Source organism: Drechmeria coniospora, chromosome 01 (genome assembly GCF_001625195.1).
Source record: "Drechmeria coniospora strain ARSEF 6962 chromosome 01, whole genome shotgun sequence".
In the NCBI taxonomy this organism is placed as follows: domain Eukaryota; kingdom Fungi; phylum Ascomycota; class Sordariomycetes; order Hypocreales; family Ophiocordycipitaceae; genus Drechmeria; species Drechmeria coniospora.
The window spans coordinates 2466191-2489027 of record NC_054389.1 but is presented as its reverse complement, the minus strand read 5'-3'; the positions used below and the strand labels follow the sequence as shown (position 1 = coordinate 2489027).

Sequence of the window (22837 nt, the reverse complement as noted above, 5' to 3'; positions counted from 1 at the left end):
GCACTGCACACGCATGAATCATCAGACAGTTTGCAGTGTGGAAGAAAATGCAGTAGTACTAGATGGATTGCTACGAAGAACAATCATAAATACCTAGGTGTGCGCGCCAGGTGTTTCCATATGTGTATTCGAGTTTTTCTACCCACCTGCTCTATCTGGGTACGTTGGGCGATGGTGACGATGGTCGAGGCTGTCGTCCTCGGGCACAGTGGCACCTGACTACGCGTACTCCGTGACAGCGTCTACAGCTCCCGACGCGTCTGGCTCAGTCGGCTTTTCAGTCGCTGTCTCGTCCGAGACTCGGCGACGAGGCAAAGACCATGCGATCGATCCATCGTACGTTGCCAGCGCTGTTAGGAACGACCAACACCATTTCATCGCTTTATTGTCGTATACAGCTCGACATGCTTTTGCTGCTGATGACGTGGTCGGGCACTGAGGCCGGCCGCTTCGTCCAACCTTGCTGGCCACGGGTGCGAGTGTGGGTGCGAGTACTCCGTACGAAGCCGAATGAAAAAAAAAAGGGCAAGCCCAAGTATGTATGGTATGTTTTCCGGTATCTATTGGGCCCAAAACCAGAGACGCCGAGCCCCTGGCTCTGGTAAGAAAGAATTGGGCGTACGAGCGAGTGGACATGTACAGGTACAGTACGGTCGTGGTGGCAGCTGCAGTGGAGGTTGTACAGCGAAGCTACTAGTAGGTAGTGCAGACGCAGCGTACCAGATGTCACTTGCGGTTGTTGAACTGGTCGTCTCCGGACAAACGACGTTATCGGGGCACGGATAGAACAAGAGACGTTACGATCGACATCCACCTCACCTCCTGGGCAGCCATTCATGGCCACAGTGTCTTTTTGGAGCAGGCCCCGGCTTTTGGCCATTCCCGCCAACCTACTGTCAGGTTAGCACTCGGCCGGTTCGCTCTGGGTATCTGGTCCCCGTACAGGTATGAAGGGTTCTTCTGCATGGCCTTCCTGTTCCTTGATACTCACCTTGCTGCTTCAGCAAGTACATGTCGCATCGCAAGTCCCTGCACAACACTGTACCAGGTGTACTTGTGCAGCTCCTTTCCTACGCCGCACAGCAGAGGAGGCACCGACGAGTACACGAAAAGTGCCCCGTACTCCGTACCCAACACCATGTTTTAGGTGTATTGCTAGGGGCGCTATTCCCATTATGCTGCGTCGTGTGCGCGTTGCGCTGCTAGTCGATGTGAACTAACATGTACATGTTACGTACGGAATATATGTGTCCCCCATCAGTGCGAGGTACCCTCTACAAATATCATCCACAGGACTCCGTACAAGCAAGTACATGCCCACAGTACCTGTACTGTGCCTACTTGTGCAAGTACATGCCAGGACTCGGATACGGCCAATCAGCCAACTTGGTCCCTTGCCAGATGGTACTTGCAAGTGCTGTCCACCAACCAACACCTCCGAGTACGATTGAACGCTGGCACTCACTCCTGCGGGTAGGCCTCTATGGCAGAAACCTTTGCACACCACACCCAACTCCAACAATCAGGTCGGTATCGACTTGGTTTCCAGCCGTCACCGCCTCCGGCTTCCTGCTCCCCACCGCCTCCGGCTTCCTGCTCCCAGCCGACGTCTCGATGCCGGCGCTGCCACCGTCGTCGACAACACTCGCCCCCCTGCTAGGTGCTAGGAACCACCATGGCCGACGCGGACGAGCCCCAGTTCAACTCGCTCGCCGAGAGAATTGCGGCGCTCAACAAGCAAAAGAATTTCGACACGGCTAGTCCCTCACGCAAGAAGCCGTCACTGCCTACGCCGACTTCGCCCGTCGGTTCGCCATCGACACATGGGCTCGCGGCGGCGACGGCGAAAGCGAAAGCAGCGCCAACACCAACGCCAACGCTGCCTCCGCGGCCCATCAGAAACAACGCGCCGCCTCCGCTGCCTCGCCGCGAGTCCCAGCCTTCGATCGCTTCCCCCGTCGAGTCGTCGCGGCAGACAAAGTCGGATGGCCGTCGACTCCCTCCGCCCCCTCCGCCTGTGCTGCCGTCCCGCACACCGTCGTCCCAATCGTCGCCGCCACCCCGACAGCACCTAGCAGCCCAAGCTGGCCTCTTGGCAAGCTTGGCACGTCGACCCAGCTCTGCATCGTCGGAGAGATCGCAGCTCTCGACCGTGTCGTCCGTCTCCATCGGCCACCCGGCGTCCTCCATCTCGAGTCAGGCGTCCAACGGCGGCCGCATGTTGCCCCCGACCTACGATCCCTCGAGCCTACCCCCGCTGGCCCCCACGAGGCGGGAGCTCGAGGCGAAGGCGAAGGAGACCGAAGCTGCGGCCAAGGAGGCGGCCGAGAAGCAATCGGGCGCTGCAAAGGGTAGCAAGTTCGGTTCCAAAGAAACCCGGCCATCGCCCAGGCCAACGCCGACGGTGCCGTCGAGGCCGAGTCTTCCTCCGAGGCTGCCGTCGAGGCCTGCGAGGTCGCCGATTCCGCCGCCCGAGGCGGCCGAGCCCAAGCCCGCGGCTCGAAAGTTGCCTCCGATGCCCGTTCGAGGCTCCGAAAGCGCCCGGTCGACGCCGCCGATTCCGACGCCGCGCCAGGACGACGAGGCGCCGCCCGCAATCCCTCATGCCTCGCGGCCGTCGGTTACGCAGATTCATTCATTCTCGGGCCGGGTTGCCGAACCGGAACGGCAAGCGCAGCCGTTTCCTGATTGTTGGGTTTGTCGGGACTGGAGCGGCCCGGACGCTGTGGCGGCGCAGTACCCGACCGCGAGTCTTCCTCGGAACGACCCGGTCGGTCACCTCGCCCGCGGCCTCTGCGGCCCCTTCCCCTCCTCGGCGGATAAAGCGCGGGCCATCTTCAGCTGGTGCCACCACAACATCAGCTATGATACCCAGGCCTTCTTCAGCAACAACGTCAAGCACATGGAGGTCGAGGACACCATCTTCAGCGGCCGGGCCGTATGCCAGGGCTACGCCGAGACGTACCAAGCCATCGCCAACCGGGCCGGCCTCGACTGCGTCGTCGTCTGCGGCCATGGCAAGGGGTACGGTCACACGCCCCTGAAGAGGGGTGAGCGTCCGCCGCCGCCCAAGCCGGACGGGCACGCCTGGAACGCCATTCGCTTGGACGGCGGGGCCTGGAAGCTCATCGACGCCTGCTGGGGAGCCGGCCACGTTTGCGGTGCCAACCAGCTGTTCAAGAAGGAGTTTTCCCCCGGCCAGTTTACCATGAGCAACGACAAGTTTGGGCTGAGGCACTTCCCGCGCGACGGCCGTCACCAGCACCGGTCCGACGGCCGCACCGTCTCGTGGGAAGAGTACTTTCGGGGTCCCATCGACGGCGAACCGCCCACCTTTTACTCGGACGGGCACCAGGAAGGCGTCGCCGAGGACAGCGTCGAGCCGAGGGAAAAGGAGATTTCCGTCTCGGACGCCCAAGCCGTCGTCCGCTTCCAGTTCTCCAAGATTTGCGAGCACTGGACGTCGGAGGCCAACGGACTGGGCAAGCCTCCGCTCCTGCTGCTCACCATTCACGGCGTCGATGGGCGAAAGGACGACATGATACCGATGGAGACGAACGGATTTTGGCACTGGGCCGACGTCCACGCCAGAGACCTGGGCGCTCCGGGACAGACGGTCCAGGTTGTTGCCCTGTCGACGATGGGCGACCAGGACGGCCGTGGCGTGACGGCAGCCGAGTTCCTGTCCAAGAGGGGCAAGGTCGGCATGTCATGGAAGGGCGTCATCGCCTGGCAGTTGATCTGAACGGCCGGCAACGCAGTGCGCCTACGCACAAGCGCGTCGAGCCAAGCGAAAGGCGGGCCGGGCCTGCTGCCGCGACGGACGGCACAGCGTTGTGAGAATACGCAGGGACAGCATGGCCTGCATGGCCTACGGAACGAACGCAGCCCAAGATGACGTGCCACCCGTGCTGGTTGTTCGTGGCAGTGTAGCAAGGGTAACGCATGGCAGGCGCTGCCAATCCAAGCTGTCCGCGACGGTTTAGGGTCTTTGTTGCAACAGATAGCAGGAGATCCGCTCTAGAGGAGGCAGCAACGAGTTGAAGTATCGTAAGATGGGCCAGAACAGTCGATTGGTATTCAGCTTCCTGTTGTTGCTGCCTAATACCACTAGGTTTTCCACAGTGCCTGCTTAAATAGGCGTGGAAGCGGACACAACTACGTACCTACTTACCCGGACTTTAACCCCGCTACAGGCACATTAGCTCGGCATAGTTGTACTTGCCTGTACTGCGACGCAAGTTGCCATCGAGGAAAGAACCATCCAACCCGACTTTCGTTCCTTTCAAAAGTTGACTATTTTCACTATTATTAACGTAGCGACGCTTCGTAGTAACTTGCACCTTGCACCATCACTTTTGCCATCACTTTTGCCGCCGCTTTGCACCGCTCCCTTGCTCCAGCGCCCACCATTTCCTCCCGCTACCGGCATACGCTATTCAGTATTAATACTAATATAATACATTATACTATCTCCCCGCCGGCCTGGTTGTTCGGCTCCTTTCTGCTCTCCGGTCCGACCCTCCTCACATCGTCTATTGTAACGATGCCGTTTGACCAACCCTCCTTATAACGGCAACACCTACAGCGCAAAGCGAGGGCCAGCCACCCAACGTAAAAATGGCTATCCTTTCTCACCTACCTACTTCCCCTACGTCGCTCTCGCGTCCCGAGACGCTCAGCCTCGTCACACTCTGCGGCGCCTCGCTAGCCATCATTGCCAATAACCTACGTGGCCTACGGAAAAACAAACGCAGCCGAGGATGACGTGCCTTTTATTGCACCTGCTTGGGAGTGGATAAATGGATGGATGTGTTGATTTGGTTCTGGGGGAAACTGGTAACAAGAGATCTCTTCTGAATGATTCAATTTGATACGGAGGTAAAAGGAGGATGGCTCTCTCGCGTCCCGAGACGCTCAGCCTCGTCACACTCTGCGGCGCCTCGCTAGCCATCATCGCCAATAACCTACATGGCCTACGGAACAAACGCAGCCGAGGATGGCGTGCCTTTCATTGCACCTGCTTGGGAGTGGATAAATGGATGGATGTGTTGATTCGTTTCTGGGGGAAACTGGTAACAAGAGGTCACTTCTGAATGATTCAATTTGATACGGAGGTAAAAGGAGGATGGCTCTCTCGCGTCCCGAGACGCTCAGCCTCGTCACACTCTGCGGCGCCTCGCTAGCCATCATTGCCAATAACCTACATGGCCTACGGAACAAACGCAGCCGAGGATGGCGTGCCTTTCATTGCACCCGCTTGGGAGTGGATAAATGGATGGATGTGTTGATTCGTTTCTGGGGGAAACTGGTAACAAGAGGTCACTTCTGAATGATTCAATTTGGTACGGAGGTAAAAGGAGGATGGCGCTCTCGCGCCCTACTTACAGTATTACCCTAGTTGGTGGTCAACGCGCCTATACCCGTATTCCCCCTGGTCAATGCCCATACCAGTATTGCCTCTTGCTCTGGTCCATATATACACACAGGATGGACAACAGAGGGTGCTCGTAATCGTGAATCTACATAGAGATCTAGTAGGCCAAGGGGTAAATACAGTACGATACAGTGACATGGCCCAATTTGGTAGTTTGTTAATACTCCGTACATAATTTTTATCATGACCCAATTCAGTAAGCTATTCCTAAATACAGTACTATTACAGTGACATGGCCCAATTTGGTTGTTTGTTAATTACTCCGTACATAAATTTTTATTATGACCTAATTCAGCAAGCTATTCCTGCTCCCGACTACTCTGTCCTGATAGGTAGTGTGCCTGTGTACAATTGCCTTCGCTGCCTGCACTGCCTGCGCTGCCTGCGCTGCCTGCTTGCACTGCTTGCACTGCTTGCCTGCCTGCACTGCCTGCGCTACGTCGATAATCACTGAGACACCGTGGGGTTAGGGTGGCCCTATGTCTGTATCTTGTATTGCAACTCATTCATTGGTGCCCTTCCGAGACGGCGTATGCTTTACCGGTACGTAAAAAGTGTAGTCAAGCACGGAGTAATTACAGCACTGCAGGTACTGTGCATGTACAGTACCGGTACTGGCACCTAGGTGTAGGTCCTTGCATCTACTTACTGTACAGCAGAGCAAGTGCAGAAGCCGCACGTGCCAGAGACGCGCGCGTAGAGCGACGCAAGTTGCCGTCGGTGCATCAACCAACCCACCCGCCGACACCGGGAATCCACTTCCGTTCCCTTTAAAAGTTGGCCATTTTCATCAACGTGGCGACGCTTCGCAGCAACCTGCACCTTACACCACCGCCCTTGCTCCAGGCGCGCCCCCTGTTGCCTCCCGCTGCTGGCAGACGCTCGTTGACTTCAATACTTGTACATTTCACTGTCTTCCCGCCGGCCGGCCGACCCACCTGCGGCTCACATCGTCTATTGTAACGATGCCGTTTGTCCAAACCTCCTCATAACGGCAACAACTACAGGCAACGAGCAAGGGCCAGCCACCCAACTTAATTATGGCTGTCCTCTCTCACCCACCTCTCTCCCCTACGTCGCTCTCCCGTCCCGAGACGCTTAGCCTCGTTACCCTCTGCGGCGCCTCCCTCGCTATCATCGCCAATACCTTTCATGAAGATGGCAATCCCCTCGTCGCCTCCCTCGCCTTTTCCATCCTCGCCTTCTCCCTCTCCTACGCCATGATCCGCTGGCTCGGCCCGACCTTCATGAAAGCCGGCCTCCGCGGTCGCGATCTCAGCAAGCTAACCAATGTCGAAATCCCCGAGTGCATGGGCTCCATCTGCGCCGCCGTCTACCTTTTGACTCTCATCGTCTTCATACCCTTCCCGTTCTACAAGGACATGGTCGCTTCCACCAGCGGCGGGGGCAACCGCGATGTCGTCGTCGAGGTCGTCGAGGGCAGCCAGGGTCGTCTCCTCCACCGCTTCCCCCACAACAAGGTGAGCACACCGAGTCGCGCTCGATTTCTTGCTCCTTTCCAGTCCACCAGCTGACCTGGCCCCTCCTCCCTCGCTGCAGCTCGCCTCCTACCTCGGCGCCATCATTTCCCTCCAGACGATGGCCCTCCTTGGCATAGGCGATGACCTCTTCGACATCCGCTGGCGTCACAAGTGGTGGATTCCCGGCCTGGCCGCCATCCCGATCCTTGTCGTCTACTTCGTTGACTTTGGCGTCACCTCCATCGTCATCCCCCTACAACTTCAGCCCTACCTGGGCGAGCTCGTCAACCTCGGCGCCTTATACTACGTCTACATGGCCTGCGTTGCCATGTTCTGTCCCCAGAGCATCAACATGCTGGCCGGAATCAACGGAATCGAGGTTTCCCAGTGCATCGTCATCGCCCTCGTCATCGCCCTCAACGACTGCCTCTATCTCCTAACCCCCTATCCGCACCCGGCGACGGACTCGCATCTCTTCTCCCTCTACCTTCTCCTCCCCTGGATCGGTGTCTCGTGTGCCCTGCTGCACCACAATTGGTACCCCGCCAAGGTCTTCGTCGGCGACACGTACTGCTACTTTTCCGGCATGGTCTTTGCCGTCGTCGGTATCCTCGGCCACTTCTCCAAGACCCTCGGCCTCCTGCTCGTCCCGCAAATCTTCAACTTTCTTTACTCCTGCCCCCAGCTCGTCGGCCTCGTCCCCTGCCCTCGCCACCGCCTTCCAAGGTTCAACGCCCGCAGCGGGCTTCTCGAACCCTCGACGACCCCCTGGTCGCCCGATCATCAGCCGCACCCTCTCGTCGGTCAAATCCTGCACCTGCTGGCCGGCCTTCGACTTCTACACGTCACCGTCGACGAAGCGGGCCTCTTCGTCGAGACGAGCAACTTCACCCTTCTCAATCTCTGGCTCGTCTGGCGCGGGCCTCTGCGAGAGGATCGGCTGGCGTATGAAATCACCATTCTGCAGCTAGTCATTGGCCTGCTTGGCCTCTTTGGAAGACACAGGCTCGCACTGCTCATCTTTAAGGAAGATAACTTGGGCAATCCTCACCGGTAGACGGGCGTCGCGCGGAACTCCTGTAAATCAAAAAGTGGCGATTAGAGAGCCAACCTGTGCCAGCAATTAGCTAACCCCCCAAAGTGGGTCAACTATGGCTAGGCAACAAGAGGGGGGGGCGATGCTACTGTTTATAGTGTACACATGTTCCCAACTATATGTTGTAATGATTTCCTCTGCTAATGACGTGTCAGACGCGATGTGTTCACTAGAGAGTGTGTGACGACGTCTAGTAGCCATAAGGCCGGTAACGGGTAGCTAGCTGTGAGGACGTCGGCGATGAGTGCACTGATGCCTAGCGGGCATCCGTTCCTGCGTCTGGGAAGCTCTCTAAATAATTGGAACAGCAATGGATGAGACAAAGCCCAGGACCATCGAGCCAGCCAGGTACATGCCGAACCGAGTGATGCTACCCTCCTCTCCCCCGGCCTTTGAGCGAGGTGAGAGCCCCTTGTATCAGCACGACTCGCATGTCTCAGATCCGGGGGGGGCACTCAATTTACGGATACGCGCAGTCAACGGGTCACGCTCATCCGAGGGATGCTGAGCAGCCGGCTGGAATCGTTCAACGTCATTCGCGCGCACCGTCATTTGAAAGGGAGTAAAGGGAGTGAGGGCGAAGTTTCGTGCTTTGCGCCCAACGCTGCATTGCCACCACAGACGCAGCTGTGTTGGCTTGCATGACCTATGGAGCATATAGATACAAGTTGAATTGAACAACAGAATGGACGCCAGAGTTAGTCGTGTCTCATTTGGAAAAACGCCACCGTTTCCTGGTCGTCCCTTGCTTTTCCCAAGTCATCCTGAGGATTCAACTGCCGTGGCCGTGAAAAGCCGATGGAGAGGCGAGTTCCATGGGCGCACACAAACGCTTCTTCCCAAACGCCTTGCGAGACTGGTCATTCCGTGACGGCGGTTCACGGACTTGTCCATTCCGCCATGAAAGAGTGGCTCACAAAATGCACGAGCATTGAGTTGAGCGCCCAAAGTAAGCCTCTCGAAACGAGGTGCTGCCGGGGCGCGCCGAGGCGGCATCGCAACCCAGCCACGTACGAGCCCAAGTCGTCCCGTGGTCGGCGAGAGACGGCGACGACGAGTGTAATGGTACAGACAAATCCTACACGCTAAATCAAGCATCGTTGGTTGCCGCGGGCACAGGGGGAGACACCAAGTCCTCGGCCTTGGCCAGCGCCATGCTGACGTCCACCCCGTTGTCGTCCAGGCTCGCCAGGCCAGGCTTCACAAGACCCAGCCCGCTGGCCGCTTTCCCCACTGACTTGTTCATCCTGCTCTTTGTGTAGTCGCTGAGGCTAAGCTTCTTCTTGGCTGGGCTCGGGCTGATGGCGAGACTGCTGACCACCGGCGACGGAAGCGTACTCGCCAGGGTGCTGCACGACGGTGATTGCACCGTCGCGCTCGTGCTCGTGACAGGCAGGGGCGTCGTGGCAAGCGCGCTGTTGTCGAATGCAGGGACGGGAGGTATTTGAATTCCGAGGTCGGGCGTCTTCATGGCTCCGCGCGACCCCGTGCCGCTCCTCGTCGTCGAAGTCGCAGCTGCGGGTGCACCTGTGTGTGGTTGATCCTCGCCCGCATGCGACAGACTGGGTCCGGCACCGGCGGGGCAGGACAGAGTCGACGGCTCACGCTCCCTCGTAGGCAGATCCACGTGCGCGGAGGCATCGGCGGCGTTCGGCAGAGGCAGCGATTGCAGGTTCTGCGCCTCTCTCGGCTCCTCCTTCGGCCTCTCGCTGGGAACGTCGTCGGACATGTCCTTCCGTTCATCCTCCGGCTCCTCGGTCGGCTCCTCTTTCGGCTTCTCGCTCGGCCCCTCCATCTGCACTTCCTTCTGCACCTCCTTCTCCTCGACGTGGTTCTTCAGCCTGCTGTTCAACAGCCGCTTCGAGAGTGAGATGACTCGCTTCTTGCTCCCGCGGGATTTGCAAGCACCGCTGAACCATTCGCCTTCCACGGGATCTGTTTGGATGCTCACGTCGCAGTACGTCGGCCGAGCCAGGGCCGAGGAGAATTTCCGCGGCGCGCCTGGCTTGCCGGGGTGCGCCGCACCGTTTGATTGTGCACCGGCGGCCGGCGAACCGGATTTGCTCCTCGGCACGCTGCCGTCGGCGCCGGTGGCCGGCGGGCCCGTGGAACCGGTCCGCGGCTTGGGCTTGGATGACGTCGAAGCGGTGGTGCCATCGGATACCCGCTTCTTCTTGCGCGGAGGCTGCGCTTGCTCCATGCGGCGAAAGGAATCCTCCACCATGGCAACCTTTCTCTTGTCGCGATCGGTCGGCTCCGTCAATATGCCCAGCTTGTCGAATTGACCGAGCGGAAAGGGTCCTCGGTCCCGGGCAAGGAGGTTGCTGCGCGACGCCGTCGGTTCATGCTTGATGTCGGAATCGGCGTTGTCGTCCACGCGGCCATCGCTGGCGGCCGGGCTGTTGGTCGCCTGCCCGGTACTGGTGGGGGAGATGGTGTGGTTCCGCGACTTTCGAGCCTTCTTCTTGGCCGGACGACCCTGGTTCTTCCCAAAGATGTACCGGCGGTGGAATCGGGCAAAGGCGCAGTTGTTCTCGAGATCGCAGGCGCAGCCCCCATACTCGGACAGGATGCGGTCAATCCAATTCTTAATCGCATTGTACTCCGACTCGTCCATCTCCGGCTCGTGCCGGAGGGCGGCGTCGTCCTCGCTGAGGCCAAGAAGGTTCAGCCATCGGGAATGAACGCTCTTCTCGAGTCGGAAATCCCAAGGCAAGGTGATCTGCTCGTTTTCCGAGATGAAGCGATCGCTCACGAGCCAGAAGTGGTAGTCCGAGCCGGCCGACAGGTGCGTGTCCAGCTGGGCGTTTGGCTTGCAGCTCCTTCGAATGTAGCGCGCCAGAGAGCCCTCCTTTCGGGTGTCGATGTAGAGGGGGAGAATCGGATGGAAGAAGACGAAGGGGAGAGGGGATGAGAGATCGGCCCAGAGGTTATCGGGGTTCGCGCAGTAGTCCTTCTGAAATCCAATCTCCCCGTTGAGCTCAATCAGCGGAACGTCCTTCTTGACCGGCGCCGTGGACTTGACGAAGCGCCACCGCAGCGTCGCTCCGGCGGCCGAGGTCCGCGTCGAGTCCTCGACTTCCAGCCTGGGTATCGCCTCGGCGGGGGTACGAGGATGCTCGTGAAAGACCTCGGCCCGCGTGCGGCCAACCTCCTTCTTCATCGTGGCGGGATCCCGCAGCCAGCGGCCGAGGGCTGCCGGTATAGCGATGCTGGCAAATGCATTGTTGTGGCTGTCGGGGACGGGGCTTTCGTTGTATAGGGAATAGAAGCCGTCCGAGTAATGGTGTATCATAAAATCGTCGGGGAGGTCGGGAGGGGTCGTGGCAGGGCTCGGAGGGTGGGCAAGGTTGGAGCGGGAATTCCCGTACGACGGGCTGCGCTTGGACGGCAGGGAGCCGATGGAGTGCGAGTGGCGATGCGAGGTTTTCGACTTCTTCGACGGCGGCGGCTGCTCGCCGGGGCCGACACGCTTTCCATTCTCCGACGGACCGCTGTGGCCGTTGGTGCCGTTGGTCAGCACGTCGGCGGGCTTCGCCTTCTTCTTGTGGCTCTTCGGGGGCCTCTTGTGCTTCTTGCCGCCCGCCTGCTCCTTGACGACGGCATTCCTCAGCATCTGCGCTCGCTCGAGGGCTGCTTGCCGGTCGAGGGGCCGTGGCTTGCAATCGGCACAGGAGTGGGCAAAGTCCTCTCGGATTGCCTCGTCCCTGTTGTTGGGGTAGAAGCACTCGATGTGCTGCCACGAGTCGCAAGTCTCGCAGTAGATTGTGTTTCCGTCATCGTCAGTGAAGTTGCAGATACACTTGATGGTGTAGGGCTCCTCATCCGCCGTCTCGGCCGCGTTGGCGGCGACCTCGCCCTTGATGACGGGGGTGGCGGGCGCGGCGAGAGCGGCAGGCTGACTGGGAACTACGATCTGCGGGGGCAGCTTTGCGGGATTGTCGGTCATAATCTGCGGCAAGTCCTCGTGATGATGCCGAGGTGGTGGAGGCGTGAGCAAATTGATTACCGTTGCGCTCCTGGGGTCATGACGCCGCCAGCAACGAGGCGCGGCGATGGGTCACGAGCACAGGCGCAACCGGGAGGTATGCGGCAGCCTATGGTCCCATGCGAACGAGCGCGATCAAGCCGACGGGGGACCGCGACAGTCGACGGCAGACGTCCTCGGGGGTGTGCGGCGAGGCGAGGAAGGGTGCAGGCTCGGCGGCGGCGTTTGGGAGAAAACTAAGACGAGCGATCGAGCGTACCAGGCTCCCAGAGGCCGAAAACGATGTCTAGGCACGCTGCAAGGGCGTGGTGGTGCGTGGTGTCGGTCGGAAAAGTCTTTCTCGCAACGTCGGAAGCCTGGTCGAGGAATCCGAAGGGGGGGGGGAGGGGATCGGTCGAGGGTGGGCAGGTCGTGCGCGCAAGGACAGGGCGTCAAGAGACTGAAGGAGGGAGGAAAAACTGAAGAGACGAGTGTGGCCAGTCGCGGCCGTCGTAGAGGATGAATTCGAGGGCGTCCAAGGTTCAGGAGACTGAGGTTTTGAGGAGGGCGGATCGTGGACGGCAGAGGAGGATGGGGATGGGGAGGACTTGGGAGGACGAGGGAAGATGGGGAAGAGCGATCAAAACGAACAGGCCTGCTGGCGCCGCTGGCGCTGCCAGGCTGTTTGGTTGGCTGGTCCCAAAGTGCGCTGATGCAAATGCAACCAACGAACGCGGGATGGGGGATGGCAGGATGGGTCAGTCCCTTGGGTACTCCGTACCACAAGTACGTGTACTGTACGTACACAGAGCGCACCGTACTGTACCCAGTACAAGTACTCGCAGGTACGTACCTCCGCACTCCCGTGCCTAGTCGTACTCGCGGTCGCTCGAACTCGCATGCTTCGGGTATTCATCTCAGTGCAGAGACCAACCGCGACAGGCGCTAAACCCAACATCGAATAGCACCACCTCGTAGTGCGTTGCTGAACGAGCGTCGATGCCTCAGGCCAAAATTATCGGTCCAGTGACTCCGCGGCCGAGGCGAGCCAACATTTCCAGTGGGTAGGCAGCCGTTTGGCAGAGGAGCGACGTGGGAGGGGACCAGATCCAAGGACAGGGCCTTGGGAACGATCGGTGCTGCGGGATCGGTCAGCATCCAGCGAAGGCGCGGCCGTTCGAGGACTGAGGTAGGAGGGGCCGCTACCCGGTGGAAACCATCCATGGTTGGAAGCGGGATGGAGATCGAAATCGAAATCGAAATGCACAGTCATTGTTGTCCTCTCATCAATGTCGCCGTCGTCGCTGCCGTCGTCGTAGTTGTCGTCGTCCTCATCGTCTGGTCAGTTCCGACGCCAAGGTTCCATCGCGTCCCGTCGTCCAGGCAAGCAATCAGTCGATGACGGCGGTAGCACCCCCCCCTTCCCCTACCCGCCACCCCTACCACCGACTCCCCACCCAGCTGCCGTGACGTGACAGTGAGGGAGGCCTCAAGAGTCCAGTTGGTTGCAAACCGGTGTGCCGCGAGCCAGAAGGACGAGGGCGGAATAGGGACAACTCTCATGCAGCAGAGAAATCTGGACATGCCCCGCAGAGCTGTCAGCATCCAATGCCGTCATGAATCCAGCAGACACCATGCGAACGATTGATCGTCTTATCAGCCGTGCCACGACGAAATGGCGCTTGATTGAGCGCTCGTCGCGTGGGATGGCCTGGCATGGCTGGTTAGCAGGTCGTCGGGTCCCAGTATCGGATCAAGGTTGCTCGAGACGAAGCAGATGGGCCAATCGACTTGCGAGCCCTTGCGAAGAAGGTAAACGGCCAGTCGGGCTGGTTTAGTTCCTGCTCTAGTCATGATGTAAACCCACGTCATTCAACTGCGACGATATTCTCGACTGGTTGACCGCTGGGACAGACGGCGGGATTTCTCTCGGGCCACAGCTCGAGTTTGAGCATGATCCTCACGTCGCTTCCCGAGAAAATGCTCCGAGGAAAAGGTAGGGTTGTGTGCATGCCCTTCATCAAGGGACATGGGTGCTGCGGAGAGGCGACGGCGGCGAAGTATGGTCAGTTCACTTTGCTCAAGCAGAAGCCTCAGCCATGAATCGATCTCGGTGCCATTCATTGCCCGTTTGCAGGGTAGACCAACTGTGTGACGGTATGACGGGGCTAGTTTTCCCAAGTACTGTACAGTACGAGGTACAGTACTGTGCGGAGTACGGTGAACAGACGACGGAGTAAGAACTGTACAAGTATTATTACGGAGTACTTGTACGGAGTGTGTTGTAATAATTACTCCGCACTCGGCCCATGCACTGCGTACTTGCAATACATACAGTACTATTACCTGTTAAGTACATGTAGTACTTGTAATTAAAGGTACATGTGCAAGAACGGAGCACAATGCACAAATACAAGTACTGCACATGTAAGTAAGTACGGAGTCTTGTACGGAGTACGGAGAGCATGTATGGAGTGCATGTACGTTGTACAAGTACGCGCTGCGTGAGAGTGGAGTCTCGCCTGCCTCCTATCGTGTACTGTAAATACCCAGTGGGTGTACAACTAAGTACAGTACAAGTACTCCGTACTCCGTACAGTAATACTGCTTGTTTAATACTAGGTACTTACAGGCGATGGTAACACTCGTTACCATGGTACGACAACGCATATGCGGTACCGGGGGCTTCGTACGAGTACGTCGAGTAGTACTCCGTACTCGTGCTGTACGTGTTCAGTTGGTGTACTTGCATGTAACGCAGTTCGAGGACAACTCCATGCAAGTACAAGTGAGCTGGCCCGCTCCAGTCCGTTTGATCGAGGGGAACTCGCACAAGGAGGAGCACATGTATTACGAGCACGACGAGGTCATAAGTAGTATTTACTGCACTGCGTATGAGCATCTGTACTCCCCCGTGCCTGGGTGGTAGATGCTGTAAGCAGCGAATGTAGGTGCTATTGGAACCTACAGTACTTACAACAACGTACTTCCGTAGATGCGCACAAGTGAACCGTACACGAAACACCTAGTACGATTTGTATGTAGACAGAGCAGGTTCCTTTTTTTTTTTTTTTGGCAATGCAATTAAGTACTTAGGCATCTCAAACTACCCTTCCGTGACAAAACGAATAAGATTGCACGGATGCCGCAGCCGCACTCACAAATCTGGTACCATATTATGGTGCGCTGCAAGGACCGCCAAAGGTCCCAAGTCCATGACAAAGTTGCGTGGATGAATTGACCTGTCCTGTGGCAACTGCGCTTTTCTCTGCGTAATATTGCCGTCATGTCCTGTGTTGCATGCCTAATCTCATCTGACAAGGCTGCGGCGGGCGGCGGGCATGCAAACGAATCCTCCCTTCCCACTGCAAACAAGCATCGGCCGAGCTTCCCCTGGTCCGTAGCGCTCACTTGTCCCACCGTCAACCTCCCAGCACGTCTCTGCCAAGTCACCCTGCCACATCACCTTCTTCGTGCCGCAGCCAAAAGGCCCCGGGCCACAATGAAAATGAAGAGGTTGTATCAAAAATTCCGCCCCCGATGGCCCCGAAGGACAATCGAGCATAGGACGACTCCGCGAATGTGCAATGCAGGCCTCCCACACTAGTAGCCCGATTTCATGATCGCGGGTTACTGGAACAAGGTAAGTATGAAGAGAAAAGGAAAAGAAAAATCCTTCGCAAGCGGAGAGGGATGTCGGTGATTTATACCAATCTACTTGGCTGGTCCGTGCACGATCTCAACCACTTTTGAAATTTCTCGGCGCCTGAGGCTTGAAAGTGTTGCCAATGCCAAGTACCACCTCGTACTCACCTGCCAACATACAGTACGTACCTGCCTAGGCAAGTAGGACGGTGCAAACGATGGGACTCGACTTCAATCAAGACGGACCGGCTTTCGTCTTCGAATGTGCCCCTACTTGACGTCCGTACGAATGCCTACTACCCAAGTAGGTAGGTATCGGCAGATGGCCTATGCAGCTACCGGCATAACGGCATCGCTCCTGCGCTTGCTAGCGGTGCCGCATATGAGCAACCTTCACGGCCTACTGCTTCTAATCAACCAACTTTCATCACGAGAACGTTGGCCAGCTTCGCGTCGAAGCCAGCTATATTGCCTGCCGCCGACCTTGGTAGGTGCCCAGCATCCCACTCATACATCGAGAAGCTCGCCACGCATCTGGCCAAAGCATTTACGTTTGTGCAGGTTTGTACCTACCGCTCTAGGTACCGGTTCTCCCTGTTCTTGAGTGGAGAGGGAAGGTCGACACATACACGCCGCTTCCTTCAACCTGTGCGGAGTCACGAAAAACGGTCTTCCAGCGTGAGCCTGGGGCTTTTTGAATTTAGTTCGTTCATTGTAGAAGGCAACGACAACAAGGCCACCCTTTCACAGGCGATCGTTCTGTCATCGCTCCCTTTGCGTTGTGATGAGACGCCAAAGGCACGGACGCCAGCCAATGAGCGGCGGTCTATGGGCCGCGTGACCATCCAACCCCCAGATATTGCCTCCTTGTAGGGAGTAGGAACGTACCCCTTAGTGGTCTGTACTTGTCAGCACAGCCGGACTACTTGCTGCATTGGAGAGCCTACCGCCAGAGTAGTACCCAGCCAACGGTCGTGTACTTCGTACTTGAGAGTGCCCAGTTGTATTAATACGGGGGCACTGTGCTCCGTACCCCAAAATGACATACCAGCCATAAATAGCCTCGCCTCCGATCGGCCGCCTTCAACGCTCGTGCCCTCATCCTCCGCCATCACTCCTTCGCTTCCACATCGTTCCAAAGACTTGGGAGAACCAGGGCCCCGACGACATCGCACACGTTCCAGAGTCAAGGCCATCATTATTCCTCCACGATGAAGGTCTCCATCGCTCTCGTTTACCTGTCTGCCTGCCTCGCCCCTGCAGCAGCACTTCCCGGCGTTCTCCCCAGCACGTCGTCCGATGTCCTCGCCAACACAGGCTTGAAGATCCCGGGAGATTCTCCATTGAACCTGTGCACCGGCGATCACAGCAAGGATATCGTCGTGGTTGATCGAGTGGACCTCTCTCCCAACCCCCCATCCCCGTAAGTCGCCCCGTGCGGCGAAAGGTCAGCCATCAATATGGACAAACGATGCTAACGAGGGAGGCAGAGGCCGAGCGCTCGTCATCAAGGCCAGCGGAACGGTCAAGAAGACGATCGAAAAGGGCGCTTATATCAACGTCGTTGTCAAGCTTGGCCTTATCACGCTTATTAACAAGAAGCTTGACCTTTGCGAGCAGCTTGGCAATGTCAACCTCCAGTGCCCCGTCCAGCCTGGCAAGCTCGATATTACCAAGAGCGTTGACTTGCCCGGGGCCATCCCACCGGTTCGTTGTGCCGCCAAAGGAAAATACCACTCCCCCGAGCCACCGCTAACGCAGACCGCCAGGGCAAGTACAATGTCAGGGCCGACGCCTACAACGCCAACGGCGAGAAGATGACATGCCTGACCGCCACCCTCGAGCTCAAGATTGGCCGCGCGACGGTCGAAGAACTGAAATGAGAGAAAGGTCATTTTTCATGAAGCCGTCGTGAGCATGCGTACGACGACAACTTGTTCGGTTTTGCATTGTTGGGTAGGCGAACGTTCGTTTTAGGCATCCCTTGCCACCCCATCGCCCAGTGGACAGCAGGCATCACTGCTTGAAACTCGACGGTCTACGTGGTCTTCAGGGCTTATTTTTCTTATGAATCAAACACTATTTGGGACTGGTGGCGAACATGAAGTGAATCAATGCACGACTGCGCTCCAAGCCAACCACACGGTTGCGCCATGACCGCTATGCTTGCTTGCATCCGTCCGACACGCGGACCACCGCCGATGAGTATTGTGAAGTAGTCGCATCCACTTATTCGCCAAACAGGCGTCGCACTCGTCTCAGCACGCTGTCCTTCTCCGGGTCGTACGGATGATCTTTGCTGGGAATCTCGAGCACGGTGGGGAAGGCAGCGGTGTACGTGTCGATGCGGTGTCGAATTCTGTCGGCAACCTTGAAAGCATGTAAGCATCGTACAGCAAAACTGCTCAAGAATAGAGTATTTACTGACGTGCTGGTTGATCAGCACGATGCCGACATCTTTCCTCTCTTGGGTGAATCGATTGAAGGCCGACTCGATGGTCGCGTTGTCCGTCTTGCTATCGACGACAAGGAAGTTCTTTTGCGCATCGGCGCCGGCTGTGACATGCTGCGTGAACTGTCAACGACGCTCCTCATCTCCATCAATCGTAATGAACAGGCCGCACTCACGCCGATGCCTGCGAGGAGCAGTCCCGTCACCGAATCCTGTGCAGGGGATTCGCCGTCAGTCGCTTGACGCCTTGGCCGATGCCTCGGTGGCCGTCGCGGCGGCTTCGTTTCGCTCGGCCGAGCGGACGCACTCACCTCGTCCCCGATGACGGCGAGGAACTGCCGGTCCTTGAAGTCTGCTTGCGATGCCATGCTGACAATCAACCGGGGGGCCGTAAATGGTGGAGATGCGGGAGCTGGCCTGGATGACGACAGCCTGGTTCGTCGTGCAAAAGTAGCCTTTAGGGGGAGTCGGGACGTCACAGGGAGTGGCGCCGATGCAGCACGGCCACACCCCGCCTGTGTTCCGCCCTTGCAGCAGCACATGAGCCGCTAACCGCGTTGGGACTTGAGCTGTGGGAATCTCTTGGTCAGCAAAAGGAAACGGCGTAATAAAAACAAATATTACCTACAAATAAGTATTGATATAAATACCTAGTAAGTATTAATCCTTACAGTATTAATACCACTAATCCTTACAGTATTAATACCACTACCCTACTTTACCTTGGTCTTTGGTTAAGGAGATGTAGCCCCTGTTAGTAGTTACTGCAAGTGCAAGTACTCCGTACTTGTGTACAGAATACTGTATGTAGGTATACTTACGGAGTACAGCACGTGTACGGAGTACTGTAAGTAAGTTTTACCTAGTACTTGGGGACAACAGAGAACTACTTGTACCGTACATGCCTGGACGCCCAGCATACTTTGCTTCTGCTATTACTTACTTGCAACTAGTATGTGTACATGTAATTACAATTGCAAGTGCAGTACTCCGTACGGAGTACGCTGTAATTAATTACGGAGTACTTGCAAAGAGTACGTTGTATGTTTCGTACGGAGCACAGGGCACAGAGTAAACACAGCCGACGGCACTGCACACATGATCCATCCGTCTCCACAACCCAACAACTCCGATTTATCCTCGAGGGCTCTGGCAACAACTCGCCACTCGCATCGCATTTCCGCCCGAGGAGCAGAACAACAAGGTACGTTACGTACACTACGGGCACGAGTACACAACACGTCAGCAGCGGTCGAAATGCCCCGGCTTGTTCGGCGCAAGTCGCTATGGGAGCGCGTCAGCTCGATGCTGAACCCCATGGACTTTTTGCTCTGGCTCTCGGAGGAGATGGAGACGAGGGACTGGGACTCGAATCTGGTCGGCACCCAGCTTGGCTTGGGCTTGAACCTCATCTTCCTGCTGGCGCGCGCCAACTCCGGCTCAAAGTCGGCCGAAGATGACGTGTTCGGCGACGAGGGCAGCGCGAGCTGGCTCTCCCTCTTGGTGATTATGGACCACTCCATCTGCATCGTCCTCTGCTCACTCCGTTGCAGGTCCACCCGTTAATTTGGACGCTCGTGTTCTTCTCCGTGAGCAATGCAGTGTATACGATATCCCGAACGAGAAAGTACCGAATGTTCGAGGCGAGCATCGACCGTCAGCCGTCTACCCCTTCCGCGCAGCGAGTCAAGGTGCAATCCTCGCCCGTCTCCTCCTCTCCGTTGCGATACATTGCCGACATCTTGACGCCCGAATCGGCCGAGTCTCGAGCGCATCCGGACAGGAACCGAGACGTGTGGGAGCTCTCGGTCTGGGACCCTCTACCGGTGTGCATTCGGCTGTTCTGCTTCTTCGGCCCGGGCCACGTTCTCGTCTACCTGCTGTTTCTCCCTCTCGCGCCTCTCGACCCTCGGCCGAGCGTGGCCGTGTTCAATACTCTGGTGGTGCAGGTGGTCCTGTCGGCGCAAATGCTCCTGCTCTCGTCGCGATTCGGCCAGCAAGCCAAGGACCAGGCGATAGTGCAACGGGAGGTCATGCACGAATACGACACCAAGTTTGTCCATCCACGATTGCACCCCGTTGTCAGGGACGCCGGAACGCAACTGTCGGAGGCCAGTGGATTTGTGCAGACGGGCACGGCGACGACGCTCATCCGTCGCTCATTCATGGCACATCACAACCCACACGTCGACCCGGCCGAGTCTTCCTTGGTGGCCAATGCTAGCAATGCGCTGAAGCCGCCGATGTTCACGCCGCCCACGGTCAGCCGACGAGCGGAATCGACCACGACCGCCTTCAGCCGGCGCAGCCCTGACGGACGAACCAGCTTGCCGACCAACCGGACTCCTGCTTCCGTCCAGACCACGACCAGCGTTGCTCCTTTGACAAGCAGCAGGCAGGGCCTCGGCGGAAGCATGGGCATCTTCACGCATGGCAAGTCTCCGCTGAAGAAGGCGATCAGCATGGGAGCCATCAACGGAGCCGACCGATCGTCGCCGAGGAACTCGAGGGAAATGGCGGCGTATGAGCAGCGGAACTGGGAGCCCCCGAGCAGCCCGACGAAGCTCGGCGGGTTCAGGGAGTCGATGAGCATGAACATGAACAGTTCGCCGCATCCATTTGCAAACATGGGCAAGCACAGGCCGGGGTATGAGAGATACCCCAAACGACTGTAGGCTTCTGTTTTTTCGGCGGCATCTTCTTTGCGGGCCGGCGCGGATCACGTTTCCGCATCCATCATGGGTTCCCTGGCCGATGCACGGATATCTGTTTTTTCTTGGCCTCATTTTTTTCGGCAACGCAAACGAACAAGCATTCGAAGGTTCCTTCACGCCGCGAATAAAGTTGCCCGGCGCGACACGCCACCCAACGAGTGTGGGCAGTCTGCTAGGCTGCCTCGTCTACGCGTGCTTGCATTGCTCCTATTGAAGCGGGCCATATTCTTCCTTTTGTCACAGGAGTGTTGAAAACGCAGGACCAGGGGGTTGCAACCACCCTACCTTGCGATCCATCTGGCCAAGAGTTTCGACAACGGCATGATGATCCAAAGACAGCCGAGGGAGCGACGTCGCATGTCTTGCCGCCTGCATCTCCGGCCGATGTCAAAACGACGGCGAAATGTACGGCGGCGAAAGCTTTGGCGTCGAAAGTTTTGGCGAAAGATTTGGCATCATCCCTCCTACTGGAACGCATGCCGCCGCCAGGCACGAAAAGGGCTGTCAAGACTGCAGAATTCACGGATGGGTGCCTGGGTCAGAATGCTGATCCCGAGCTGCAAGCCAGAGCGCGGTGGAACGCTGAGAAAGCAAGGCTTTTGGGAAGAAAAGGAGTCGGCACAACTCACACTGCGCTCTCGCCAGCAGGCGAGACGAGCGGACAAAACAGTCGGCTCCGCTCAGTGGAAGCCGGCAAACAACGTGGCGGAGGCCCAGGCAGGGACGGTGAACCGATGACAAGGGGCGCGACACGGGCGGATGCTGGCCTGGGCCGAGGAGGCGAACGCGCCCATGGATACCAAGTGTAATAATCGGACCCGGGTCCCAATGGCCGGGCCGGCTCGCGACGCTGGTATGCTTGAAACTCGCGGCAGCACCCCCCAGCTCTCCGGACTTGAGGATTCTCCTTACGGCACGGGCAGTCCTTCCCCAGTCTTCATCCTCGAAGTCGGAGCCGCGACGATGGGCGGATTACTCGAGGCGAGAAGAGAAAAAGGCTCGTCGGAGACGGAATCCGAAGGCGTGCAGAGACTACCTTGGGGTCCAAGGCCTCAACCCCAAGACGGGTCAGCCCGACAGGGTGACGTCGACAACCAGCAATGCGACAGCCAACATGAGCAAGGGGCGGATTGAGCGTCAGGGGAGGATGGAGTCGAAGGAGATGAACCGGACGAGATGGACGGACACGACGATCAAGATGAAGGAGTTGAAGGAGGCGGAGGAAGTAAAGGCCACGGTTACGCATACCAGGAGTCTTTCCAGCTCATCCGAACACCGTGGACGACATTGGGCCGTGCATGTTTGGACAGACTCCTCTTGTTGACGACGGCGAAGCGGTTGTGGATGACAGCCACCGACGAGGTCACTGTTACGGTCACAGCCACGGCATAATGCTGAAACGCAGGCATACCACCAAGCCTGAAGGATATGGTTACCATCCATATGTAGGTAGTACCTTGCGTACTTTTTGGTACAAAGGAAGCGTACCAGCCCTCGTACTGGTCATCAGCGAATGGAACGTAGTTGCATGAGATGCACGCACGATATTACATTCAACAAGTGGTGAAAGCGGAGAGCAGTGGGGAACGAGGACATTTGAGACGCGGGCTGCACGAGTACTTGATGGAAGGTTAAGCAGTGCACGTAAGTACATTAATACTCCATTCACTCGATACAGCAAGTAAACTTACTTGTACTTACATGCTTACTCCGTACACGGACAGCACATTTACGCGAGGGGAGCTTCAGGAGCCCGGAGGTTCAGGAGCAAGTTCTTGTACTTGTACTCTGTCCATCTTCAGCACAAGTACGGAGTACAGTATAAGTAATTAATAATTGTACTCGACCGAATTGCAGCCTCGCCACAGGAGGTCCTGCCGTGTGGGGCAGCTACGAAGGTTCGTGCTCCTCAGCCAATGATGCGTAGCAGTTCGTCACTGTTCATGTGGGGCGATGGAGGGCTCCTATGCAGATACGAGTGAGTACTTACTCCGTACTTGCAGTACTTGCACGTACTGTAAGTGCACTCTTGTACATGCAATACT

General features: G+C 57.5%; 7 protein-coding genes across 7 annotated transcripts; 5 read left to right on the top strand and 2 right to left on the bottom strand.

The window, feature by feature from the left end:
* Positions 1-1675: 1675 nt before the first annotated feature.
* DCS_00682 (uncharacterized protein) lies at positions 1676-3745 on the top strand (the record flags this gene model as incomplete). The annotated part of the gene is made up of 1 exon (XM_040798021.1): positions 1676-3745. One exon carries the CDS (start codon positions 1676-1678, stop codon positions 3743-3745), a length of 2070 nt encoding a protein of 689 aa, XP_040658904.1.
* Positions 3746-6477: 2732 nt separating this feature from the next.
* On the top strand, positions 6478-7975 carry DCS_00681 (uncharacterized protein; the record flags this gene model as incomplete). Its single annotated transcript, XM_040798020.1, has 2 exons — positions 6478-6918; positions 6998-7975. The coding sequence occupies 2 exons, from the start codon at positions 6478-6480 to the stop codon at positions 7973-7975; spliced, it is 1419 nt and encodes a 472-aa protein (XP_040658903.1).
* A 1129-nt stretch (positions 7976-9104) lies between these two features.
* DCS_00680 (SET domain protein) lies at positions 9105-11963 on the bottom strand (the record flags this gene model as incomplete). The annotated part of the gene is made up of 1 exon (XM_040798019.1): positions 9105-11963. The coding sequence occupies one exon, from the start codon at positions 11961-11963 to the stop codon at positions 9105-9107; it is 2859 nt and encodes a 952-aa protein (XP_040658902.1).
* A 4874-nt stretch (positions 11964-16837) lies between these two features.
* Positions 16838-17509, top strand: DCS_00679 (phosphatidylinositol/phosphatidylglycerol transfer protein; the record flags this gene model as incomplete). The annotated part of the gene is made up of 3 exons (XM_040798018.1): positions 16838-17049; positions 17117-17333; positions 17396-17509. The coding sequence occupies 3 exons, from the start codon at positions 16838-16840 to the stop codon at positions 17507-17509; spliced, it is 543 nt and encodes a 180-aa protein (XP_040658901.1).
* A 346-nt stretch (positions 17510-17855) lies between these two features.
* Positions 17856-18446, bottom strand: DCS_00678 (ATPase, V1 complex, subunit F, eukaryotic; the record flags this gene model as incomplete). The annotated part of the gene is made up of 3 exons (XM_040798017.1): positions 17856-17996; positions 18055-18192; positions 18255-18446. 3 exons carry the CDS (start codon positions 18444-18446, stop codon positions 17856-17858), a joined length of 471 nt encoding a protein of 156 aa, XP_040658900.1.
* An 889-nt stretch (positions 18447-19335) lies between these two features.
* On the top strand, positions 19336-20753 carry DCS_00677 (uncharacterized protein; the record flags this gene model as incomplete). The annotated part of the gene is made up of 2 exons (XM_040798016.1): positions 19336-19581; positions 19632-20753. The coding sequence occupies 2 exons, from the start codon at positions 19336-19338 to the stop codon at positions 20751-20753; spliced, it is 1368 nt and encodes a 455-aa protein (XP_040658899.1).
* Positions 20754-21620: 867 nt separating this feature from the next.
* On the top strand, positions 21621-21926 carry DCS_00676 (uncharacterized protein; the record flags this gene model as incomplete). The annotated part of the gene is made up of 1 exon (XM_040798015.1): positions 21621-21926. The coding sequence occupies one exon, from the start codon at positions 21621-21623 to the stop codon at positions 21924-21926; it is 306 nt and encodes a 101-aa protein (XP_040658898.1).
* Positions 21927-22837: the final 911 nt, after the last annotated feature.